Below are 11,677 nucleotides of genomic sequence, written 5' to 3'. Positions count from 1 at the left end.
CAGCATCAATATACAATGTCATGGAACTAATTGACATAGTATTGAGTAAACAATATGTTAAAAATAGTGCAAGTTCAATTCTTCAAAACCAGAAATATTTAGATCAGGAGTTAGGGATAGTAAAAGGGGGCAAATGGCTGAATTACAAGACAAAAGGTCTGCTGTTGATAAACCTTTAAGGTATTCTATTAAGCCTTGTGAGCTCTTTCCAGCTAGACCAGATCCAGCAAATATTAGCTTTAGAGGAGCAATACAGCAGGCGCATAAGGAAGGTGATTTTTTTCTGTTTTCCTGTTGTCTATGAATGGATGAGCCTGAATGGGAACCGTTGCTTCATAAGCTTGTTAAAGAACTAAAGCATGCTGTCTCTGACTACAGGCCAAACTCCCCGTACACAATGACAATGGTGGAGGGACTAGCAGCAAAGTGGATGACACCATAGGATTGGTTTCAGATTGCCAAGGCTTGCCTCACAGGAGGAAATGTTCTTCTGTGAAAGATGGAATATGAGGAACTAGCAAAAGCAGAAGTAAAGTCTCATGGATCTGTGAGGCGTAGCAAACCTTCTCTTTCCTTAGACACGCTTTTAGGACAGGGCACTCATCTTGGCATTTCAGAACAACTCACTCTGGCTAAGGAGACATTGCAGCTTATCTCCTCCCTGGCATTAGGAGCATGGAGACATCTGCCATCTCCAGATCAAAAGTCTTCAGACTTTGTAAATGTTAAGCAGAAGCCTGAGGAGCCTTTTGAAGATTTTGTAGCTCAACTTACTGAAGCAGTGAGCAGGACAGTAATTAACAATACAGCTACAGATCTTATAGTTAAAAAGCTAGCTTTTGAAAATGCTACTCCAACTTGCCAGACCTTAATTCAACCAGTAAGAAGAACAGGAAAGTTATCAGACTATGTTTGAGCTTGTGCTGAGGTAATTCCATCTTACATGCAAGGGTTAACTATCGCTGTGGCTCTTCAAGGTCAAACTGCCACTCAGATTTTAAAGAACATTAGACATAATCAAGTAAATAAAAAAAGAAACAATTGCTATTCATGTGGTGGAGTAGGGCATTTCAGCCACAGCTGTCCTGCCAAAAACTCATCCCAAAATTTCAAGCAGGAAAAAACGTATGTGGACACTGCTAAACCCAATTTAAATATTCCTTGCACTGTGTGTCCGTGGTGTGAGAAGGGATTTCATTGGCTAAAAGCTTGTAGGTCTAAATTCCACAAGAATGGAACAGTTCTATTGCCTCAAAGTCAATCTAAATTGAGTAATCAGCATGTACAGGGTGAGATGCAAGGAAATAGGAGGCAGGCACAGTCCCAGGTCCCCAAAAATATGAAGACATGTATGAATATTGTCTCTAAAGTGTACAAAACTAAACTGATGGCTGCTACTTTAAGTACTGAGTTACAGCAAAATAGACATAAGTGTTTTAATTGTGACAAATTGGGACATGTATGGAAAGATTGTAGTAAACCGAACACCCAAAAATCTGGAGAACAAGCTATAGGTTATGTAAAGGCCTGTCATAACATAGGGTCTTTGAAACATCCTTCCCACCTTGCAAGGTTTAAAACCACTGCTATTCAGAAGCCAATGAATGCTAAATGTTTTAATTGTGGGAAATCCAGACACCTTCAAAACCAGGGTCAAGTGGCAACTCTTTATGCTAAAAAATATGACAGTAATACTGCTAAGGATTACTGTCCTAAATGTCATAAAGGTATACATTGGACAAAAATATGTAAATGTAAATCTAAAATTGATCATGATGGCCAGCTCCTGTGGTCAGGAAACACCTGGCAGGGCCAGTCTCGGGCCCTGAATGATCAGAGATTTCAAAGACAGCAATATCTTACCCAAGCTGTGCCTATAGAAGAGTAACAGACTTAAAATCTGATTTTGATTATGGAGATGCTAATTAAAAGTTGTTATCTTCCTTGGTAATTAATTGTGCTACCTACTGTTCATATCCCAACTGGATGCTTGTGATAACCAACTGGACAATTTTTCTCTACAACACAACTTCTCCCTTCACAATAAATGGGTTCAGAAACTATTTCTACTTTTGTGTTAATATAAGCATTAAAAGAAACATAAAAATTTTTTTGGCTGGACAAGTGTTGAAAGAACAACCCAAACTCCCACCGATTAGTTATGACCCCAGCACACCTGAGGGAACCCAGGTGCCCAGGAGTGGGCCGGGGGTCCCCCAGGCAGCAGGGAGCCCTGGCACCCTTCTCCCTAGCAAACAAAGAACATGGCATTACTTCTAGGGCCTTACAACAAGGCTCAGGAGAAACAAATGGACAAACACTTCACTAATTGCAACTTTGAAAGCCTGGCTCTGCCTGGCTGGCACAGCCCTGCAGGGGCGTCCACGAAGGGTTCATGAGGGGGTCCATGAGGATGCCCCAGGGCCTCCCCCAGGGCCTGGATTCCAACCTGGACCTCTGAAATCCCAGCACCATAGAGCTTTGCGTCTGCAGGCCAATGCCAACATACTCTGCACCGATTCTAAAGCCAGAACACTCCACAAACCATTCTGCCAGCCTAACTGAGAAAGCCCGAGGAGGACTTCACCAACACCAAGCGGATCGAGGTGATGGTGGGCATGGGTTACACCCATGAGGAGATCTGAGAGGCCTTGACCAGCCAGAAGTACAATGAAGTGACCGCCACCTACCTCCTGCTAGGCAGGAAGACAGAGGAGGGTGGTGACCAGGGCGCCCAGGGCTGGCTTTGGCACGGGTGTGGGAGCCCAGCGACACCACCAATGGCTCAAGCTCCGGTAAGGGTGCCAGCCATAGCAAGGCCCAGCACAGCGCTTCATCCACCTACCACTGCCAGCACCGGGTGTCTTTCCCGCTAAACACTCACCCTGAAAATGTTTCATTCTTTTTCCCTGACTCATTCTGAGTATTAGACCCTTTCTTCATGTGGCATTTGTCAGTTCTGTGCTAGAAATCAACTCTGTGTCAGCTGAGTCCTGGACTTTATGGGGTCCCAAGCCTCCTGATCTATGTCATCTACCTGGGGGAAAGTTATTCACAGAGGCAAGAGCTTTGTGGTACTGTGTCTGCATGCGGGCCTGATCCAGGTGGCCACGAACATCCTCAGCATTCACCGTGGGCAGCACTGGCTGGGATGCTCAGGAAATTGCCAGGTGCTGGCTCTGAGGTTGCCTGGCAGTGCACGAGCAAGGTGCTGCAGCTCCGTGGGGTCACCTGCACGAGCCCAGGCTGTGTGACCCAGCATCCTTCTCACCTTTGAGGACAGTGCCAGCAAGCCTGAGGAGAACGTGTGTCTGCTGGGCTGGCCTTCTGAGAGTTGCAGCCCCACTGTGCCAACACGAGCAAGCCTGGAACAGGAACCCCGATCCTGTGGGGCCAGAGGCCACTTCTTAGTTGGATGGGAATCCCTGCTGGGCTATCATGGAGGAGCCACTGATGGGGAAACAGGAGGCAGCATCCTGTCAGACTGCCCAGCAGGAAGGCCTGGAGGCTGTGGCAGACTCTGGAACCACAAAGGAGAAGGTGATTAGGAGCTGCAGTGGAGCACTGCTCCTTGGGGCAGCGGCCACGAGGTGCTGCCTGGACTGGGTGTCCCAATTTGCCCATTGCACTGTCTCAACAGAGTGCATGAGCAGCAAGATACCCACCCAGCCTGCCCCTCCTGGGCCCACCTCCCACAGGGCTCACCTGGATGGCATCTGAAGTGTTCCTGGGGCCCACACATGGAGCATTGCATGCTGCGTGGGCCGCACATAGCACACTGTGCTTTTCCTTTTTAACGTGGAATTCTGCAAAAGAAGCCCACAGGCAAGAGCCTTACCTCTGCCTTGCAGGTTCTTGCTATGTCAGCTGGAGTACTTGCACATGTTTTGAAATCATAAACACATAAAAGGTCACTGTTGGTACTAAGTGCCACCTGGGACTCAAACGCTGAAACAGCAAAGTCAGCCACACTGAAAACACCTGGCTGGACAGTCCTTCCTCCACAGCTTGGTGGAACTCGGCTCCAAAGCTAACCTGTTGTTCTGAGCACTGAAGAGTGCGGGGTCCTCCCTGACTCACTCTGTGGGGCAGGCCACAAGGAAACAGTGAGCTGTAGCCACAATCACTTAGTGGACACAGATGAAAAGGTTCCCAACTAAGATAGCAAACCACACAAACAGCACGGGAAACGCATCCCCATGACTGGGCGAGCCCTCCCTGTGGACGCTGGGACAGCTCTGCATTCCCACATGGTCAGAGGGACACGCAGCCCTGCCAGAGTGCTGGTAAGTAGTGCTCGGCCCAGAAAACACTCAGTAAATTTCACAGGCATGCATGGTCAAAACCTGAACCAACCAGGCATGGAAGTAGCACCCCTCCACATCACAGCTCTGGGTGACAGACCCGCCACCCACATCTGTGAAATCATTTCCCCTAAGGCTAGAACCAGACAGGGAGGGACCCACTCGCACTTGTTCTGTCCAGTAGTGGCAGTGGGTCCAGAACAGTCAGACAAGAGACAGAAATGAAAGGCTGACAAATGGAAAGGGGAAGTCCGTATGATTCTATAGGAAACCTAGACACTGTTCCTAGGGACTGTTAGAGCAGTGAACTGGGTCATGCTGCAGGACCCAACACAGAGACCTGTACCATGTCCCGCAGCACTGAGGAACTAAGCAGAAGAGTGCTCCTTCCCAGATACGCCTTCAAGGATTATCCAAGGTGAGCGCAAGCAAGGATCTAAAAGACCCCCAGGCAAAGTCACGGCAGGGTGACTCCAGCTCCTCAGTCATTCACGGCCCCAGTGTGTCCACACAGACACACACCCTCAGCAACTAAAGAGACCCTCAGGGCATAGCCAGTTAACTCACCACCTATAATGCCAGCCTTCCATGTGGGCACCTCTTTCTCCTCTCCTTCTCTAAATCTGCCTTCAAATGAAAAGACAAAAAGATCTTCCATTTGTCAGTTCACTCTCCAGATGGCCAAAGTGGCTGAAGTTGAGCTGATCTGAGGCTGGGAGCCAGGAGCTCCTTCTGGGTCTCCCCTCCTTTGTTGCTTTAGCAGACCAAAAACAGGAAGCTGGATCCAGGATAGGAACTGGTGCCCACAGGGGATGCCAGAGCCACCGGTCGAGGCTTGCCCTACTACACCACAGCACTGACCCCAATGAATCTTAATAAAAAGACATAATATTGATTGTTATGTAACAGCAGGTAATGGCAATTAAAAGGACACAAAGAGGTCTGTGGAGTACAGTGAGTTAAATTACAGCTGTCAGTGCTGATGACCCAGTACAAGCATCCATCTGAGCCGTAGCCACTCCACTCCTGAGTGTGCAGGGAAGAGGGTGCCAGCTGCTTGAGTCCTTGGGCCCCTCCCACCCACTTGGCAGATCAGATGGTGTTCCTGGCTTTTTTTTTTTTTTTTTTTTTGCACTGGAGTAATATTTATTTTTTCCTTTGGCAAAAAGTCAAGTGCTACATTTTTAAAAACAAAAAATCTCAAAACAATCAAACTCATTACCCATCGCAGAAGAGGGTCTTGGCACAAAACATCCTACTTGAGATTTTTTTTTTAAATACAAGTCAAATTAAAATGATAGAAGTTCTTTGAGAACTAAGAAATCTAGAGCCTGTAGCTTGATAATAGAAAAATAAAACAAGACAATTAAAAATTTTGTAGCATCCAGCATTTTGCTTAATTCCCTGTTATATTATAGCACCTGTTTCTCTAGATTAGAAGATGAGCAAACCTGTGGGGTTTGCTGTGTGCGGTGTCCCTGTCTCAGCCAGCTATCCGCTTCTCCACTCCCCTAGAGGCAAGAATAACTGGGAGAGTTAACACAGTCTGGGGGGCAGCACTAAGTGTCTTTTTCTTTCCCTGGGGCAAGCTGTTGAGAGAAGCAGGGTATGTGTGGGTGGGGACAGCTGTCCTCTTCCTCAGGATGCATAACAAATAAGGAGCAACCTGACACCCTGGGAGCCAGGTGCCCACCCAGTTTAAAACCTCACATGGAAACAGTTCAAGGAAGGAACACACCAGTAGTACTGATCACACTGAGGCTTTACCACAAGAACAAAGCTCCTGATTGAAGGCCACCCCATCACCAACCTAGCAACCAGAAAATGAATATTCTACGCATGAAGCACTCACAGGCAAGCCCCCTGCTCACCCCCACCCTTCTGGACTGGATCCAATTTAGAAAATGGCAGCAGAAGCCATCGGGGAGAATGACAAAGGATTCCCTTAAAGCTCATGGGCCTAGATGAATACTGGCTGAGCGCTGACCTCTAGCCCTGGCCCGTAAAATACAGGTCAGGTCCCACTGGAGAGCGGGGAGAGGGAGGCTGCTAGGGGGATTCTTTAAGTCCTGAGTCGCTCCCTGCAGTCTCAACAGCTGCCTCTGGATACAGACTCGGATATTTTGTGGGAGTAATCACCAGCTCAGTGGATGGGAAGCAGAAGTGACACCTGTATACAAGTGTCAACACCTGGGAGATTGTTTTGAGATTTTTCTGTTTTTAAAAATGTAGCACTTGACTTTTGGTCGTCGCATCATCCTGCTGGCTGAGGGCCGGCTGATCAACCTGGTTTGTGCCATGGGCTACCCCAGCTTTGTGATGAGCAACTCATTCACAAACCACAGATTGAGCTATGTACCCAGCCCGACAAGTATGCTGTTGGCATTCACTTCCTGCCTAACAAGTTGGATGAGGCAGTGGCTGAAGTCCACCTGAGCAAGCTGAACGTGAAGCTGACCAAGCTGACTGAGAAGCAGGCCCAGTACCTGGGCATGTCCTGTGAGAGCCCCTTCAAGCCTGACCATTACCGCTACTGACAGTCATGCCTTCCTTTCACCTCCTAGTGCCCAGGCCCTCTCTCCTCCTTAAGAACCAGTGACACCTTGTTTGCAGTCAGATTGTCAATGATGTCCCCCATTGGCTCCCTGGGGCTGCCCACTCAGTCTTGGGCCTCTGCCTCCCTCACTCCTCCTATTATCCCAAGTATGGCATAGGGAATTGAGAAGCTCCTCTTTAAGCCCTGGTCATGATGAAGATACCAGGGAGACATCTATACGGAACCGTGAACTCAAGGGTCTTAGAACTGATTAGTCAGGCCTTCAAAATTGGTGATGGTGGTTACAAGGCCCACGCACTTTACCAGAAAGGTCTTCACCTGGGCTATCGTGTTAGACCCACATGCTTAGCTGACAGGTTTACGGATTCCTCAGCCCATGGTAGAAGAAAAAGAACTGTATCAAAGAGCAAGGAGGAGCTGTGGAAACCTGAGTGTTTGAGAGCCTGGCTCAGTGCTGGACCATCTCAGAAACCTCAGAACAATGAATGAGCTTAGTCCTTTTTGGTCTTAATTTTATAGGGGTTAAAATAACTCCTGTAAGAGAGGGCCAGTGGTTGAGAGGGGCCAGAAAAACATAAAAGCAGGCATAGATCTGCCATCACTTTGTAATATGGTTCCTATCATAACCCTGGGTTACAATGTTTACATATACTGTATAAAGTGTTCAAAGAAAGCAGGAAGGTGGGTAAATAAAAATTCTGGTGCCTGATAAACAAATAAACAAAAGAAGATTTTTTTGTATAAACAAGTTTATTTGTAAATTTAGTCAACATACATAATTGACCTAAAAGCTTCAATAGAAGGATACATTTAAAAACCACTTGGAAGGCCATCTTTATAAAAGTGATTTTCCCAGACAGGACAGGACCCAGATGTTGCCTAACCAGACACCATCTTAACTGGCAGAGGTCCAGTGAGCAGGCGTTAAGGGCACCACCCCCACAGCAGCATACACAATGGGATTAGAATAGAAAACTCTACAACATAGCTTCCTCTTGGCCGAGGAGAGAAAACCTAATGACGAGACCAACCACAACATGATGCAAAGCTGCACTAACTAGCTCAGATTAGTAACAGATGATGCTGGTGCGAGTAACTTTATTCTAGAGCCCTTATAAATAAAACTTCCCCATTAGTGTTTGCATTATCAAGTAGAGGGTTACTTAGCATGTGGTAGAATGAGGATTTATGCAAGGTATAATGCACAAAGCATTTTACTACTAGGAAAACAAGTGCAGTCCAGTCAGGAAAGACCGACTGAACTCTACCTTAATGACAAGACTCCCCACCACTTGTGAATGCAAGACATTTCATTTAAAAATGTTGACACTACAATATATAAAATGACTATTATAAATGCACATAGTGTATTCTATCGCTGCCAGGTTTACATTTTTCCTTTTTTCTTGAAGGAAACTAAGTTACACTGTGATTAAGACTTGCATCTTCACCCTTGGAAGAGCCCACATTCTAGCACTGTGATATATGGTCAGACTTAGACCCAACTGTTAAACGCTTGGATCAAGTCATAACCAGTTTTATCGCAAAAGGACCCTGTACACATTTATCACTTCTAGTACCTTAATAGCTACCCAACTAGTCAGTAACATACAGAAACATACGCATCATGCGAAGCAGGAAGTTCAGCCATCCCTTCTAAGCATGAGCAGCGTGTCCCCCCAACCACAACCTGTGATGGAGGCCTGAGATCAGTCACTTCTCTCATTCATCCTGAGTGAAAGATGGAATGACTTAAGTACAAATGCAACATATTATAAACAATTTCTTACAAAAAAAGTCACAAATTAAAACAAAATATTTTACAGAATTTGCTATAAAACGCCATAAAAACCACCTGCACTCAAGCTCGCTCTCCCCGGATCCTGCGGGCCAGCTGGATGTCTTTGGGCATGATGGTCACTCTCTTGGCGTGGATGGCGCACAGGTTCGTGTCCTCGAACAGACCCACCAGGTACGCCTCGCTGGCCTCCTGCAGCGCGCCGATGGCTGCGCTCTGGAACCGCAGGTCCGACTTCAAGTCCTGTGCGATCTCCCGCACCAGCCGCTGGAAGGGCAGCTTCCGGATTAGCATCTCCGTTGACTTCTGGAAACGGCGGATCTCCTGGAGCGCCACAGTGCCGGGCCTGTAGCGAGGCTGAGGCTGCTTCACCCCGCCAGTCGAGGGGTTGCTTTTCCGGGCGGCTGTTTTGGCCAGCTGTTTGTGGAGGGCTTTGCCTGTAGTGGACTTATGCGCAGTCTGCTTGATCCGGGGGGCCACTGTCATCTCAGTTCCTTTGTGGGCTGCTGGAGCCTCGTCTGTCCTCTGGAGCAGTACTTGGCCACCGTGGGCGTGGGCCGCCTGGGTCTGGTGGGCTCCGCCTGGGTCTGGTGGGCTCCGATGAGCAACCTGGCCCCCCAGGTGCTGCACGGTGAGGCGCTGGTCAGCGAGGCCAAATCCTTTTTTGATGCCGCCTCGCTGTGCTGCCTCAATTCGTCCCTGGATTGCGTGCCCTACGCGCGGGCCCTGACCCCGGCCACGGCGCTGGACCTGGTTCGCTGATTTGACGTGGTGGCCGGCTGCTCCGACAACGTGCCCACTTGTTACCTGGTGAACGACACTTGCGTGCTGGCCAGCCGGCTGCTGGTGTCGGCCAGCGCCCTGCGCTTCCAGGGCCAGATCACCCTGTACCACTATGCCGGCTGGCCTTGCTACAGCTGCGTCTTCCCGCAGCCTCCCCTGGCCAAGACCCTGACCAACTGCACCAATGGCGGAGTGCTCAGCGTGGTCACCAGGGTGCTGGGCTGCCTGCGGGCGCTGGAGGTGCTGAAGATCGCCACGGGCCTGGGCCCCTCTGACAGCGGCATCCTGTTGCTTTTTGACGCTCTTAGAGGACATTTCTGCTGAATTCAGCTGCGGAGATGCCCGCCCGACTGTGCTGCATGTGGGGGGCAGCCCACCTTGACTGCCGTGCAGGCAGGACTACTAAGCCTTCTGTGGCCACCGACAGGTGCCGCTCCCTGCAGTTACTGAGCCCAGAGGAGCGGATCTCGGTCACCAACTATAAAGGGCTTCTAGACTCCGGGCGCCACACTTGCTGCTGGCCGTGAGGCCGCAAGTGGAGGTGGACATCTCTGGCCTGGGGTGCCTGGCAGTTCAGGATGTTGTAGGGGGTCTCATGGCCTGGGCTGCCAAGGTTGATGGCTCGTTCCCCCAGTGCTGAGGTGCGGGCCCTGGCACGTGAGTGTTCAGGCGCGTCTGAGGTCCTACAGCAGCCCACTGGTCTTTCTGGCCGCAGCTGATCAGATGGTCACGTGGTCATCACGTTGTTACTGAGAGCCTTCTTGTGCCTTCAGCACCTGGGCGATATCGCAGACAAGCACAGGTGCATGTAGGATGATAGGGATCTCCCGATTCCCTTCTCTCTCTCAGTGAGAAAGCTCTCCAAATTGTCTCTCTGGCACCTGGAATTAAGTTGGAGTAAGCTCAGTCTCACCGAGTTGATCACAGATGATCTTCCTGGTGGGGTGAGCTTATTGCTTAGTAAGAGGCTCTGCATCTTGTTTCTGACTCAGATGACAGCTGCGTGTTCCTTTGTCAGGAATCCATGTGAAACAGATCTCTCCAGTTTAGCAAATTAAAGAAAGCCGTCCGTGTAGGCTGTCAGTATCAAGTGTCACTATCAGTAAAAAAAAAAAAAAAAAAAAAAAAAAAAGGAGCCCTCGAAGGCTAGGCCTGCCTTGACCTCCTGGCCACAGTTAGGGACGAAAAATCGGCCCTGGGATGCTGGGGAGACTCAGTGCAGCCCCTGTGGAAGAAGTGTAGCTCAAGTTTGCCACATGGACTTCAATGTGATCGCGCTTTTTGTGAAGTGCTTGTTAATAATGGAAGAACACAGCACACTCATGTGCTCTGATTGTAAGTTTGCTTCACCTGTAATTATGAACTCAATAGATGAATATATTAAAGAAGACTCTTTTATAGGTAAGTTGCGACCTAAAATATTAAATAAATGTTCTCATGACTTTAAAAAGAATGCAGATGAGCTGACTGTTGGTATTGAGGCAGAATATTCAATTTCTGTACCCAGGACTCTTATGAACTCATTGGCTGTGACACTGGAGACTAAAACTACTGAAGAAATTAATAAAGCATTGAAGGTAGCAGGATATAATGTGGAGCAACTGAGTACTGCTCTGTAAGTGCTTGAATATATACAGAATCAAACTAAAGAGGAGAACAACAGTCTTATACAAGTTATGGGAAAACAGTTTGATCAACTGTTTGCTTCTCTTGATTCCAGGAAAAAGGAACAGTGTGAAGAACTTGTAAGAAATACAGATGACTATTTAGCAAATTTGATAATGGCTAAAAGCCACATTGGGGAGAAGAAAAAAGATCTGGATGCAGCCATGAAGATTGCAGGAGAGTTAAAACCAGTACCTTCTCTGAGGAATCAGATTATTCGGACTTTGAAGTTAATGTTGACAGTGAATTTTCACAAGTTAGTTCTCCAAAACTGAAGAACTCTCCTAGATTGATTATGAATTGCAGTGAGATTATCTATATGTTGAGCAACATAGGAAAGATTGAATTTGAGAACTCAACAAAATACCATGCACATGAAAATGAAACCATACAGAATGTTCAAAGGAAATAAAATAAAAAGGAATTTTGTTGTCCTGATACATACTCCTCACCTGAAAAGAAAAAGGCTGACATGTCTCGCCTAAGCAGTGATGCCCTAGAGACCAATAGCATGCGTTTAGAGCTCAGAAACACGCAGCTACACAGGGAGATTGTAACAGTGACACCCCC

General features: G+C 47.9%; 1 protein-coding gene and 1 pseudogene across 1 annotated transcript; one reads left to right on the top strand and one right to left on the bottom strand.

The window, feature by feature from the left end:
- Positions 1 to 8,722: 8,722 nt before the first annotated feature.
- On the bottom strand, positions 8,723 to 9,145 carry LOC121158924 (histone H3.3-like). Its single transcript, XM_040983936.1, has one exon. It carries the CDS (start codon positions 9,143 to 9,145, stop codon positions 8,723 to 8,725), a length of 423 nt encoding a protein of 140 aa, XP_040839870.1.
- Positions 9,146 to 9,154: 9 nt separating this feature from the next.
- LOC121158930 lies at positions 9,155 to 10,001 on the top strand (annotated as a pseudogene).
- The last annotated feature ends 1,676 nt before the right edge of the window (positions 10,002 to 11,677 follow it).

The sequence above is a fragment of the Ochotona curzoniae genome, unplaced genomic scaffold, assembly GCF_017591425.1.
Source record: "Ochotona curzoniae isolate NIBS_2020 unplaced genomic scaffold, NIBS_Ocur_1.0 contig_3944, whole genome shotgun sequence".
NCBI lineage: Eukaryota > Metazoa > Chordata > Mammalia > Lagomorpha > Ochotonidae > Ochotona > Ochotona curzoniae.
Note: the sequence above shows the minus strand (reverse complement) of the source record. Positions and strands in the feature narration are given on the sequence as shown.

Excerpts from the sequence above, each read along its gene's own strand:
- LOC121158924 (XM_040983936.1), bottom strand. The coding sequence starts at position 9,145 with ATGACAGTGGCCCCCCGGATCAAGCAGACTGCGCATAAGTCCACTACA.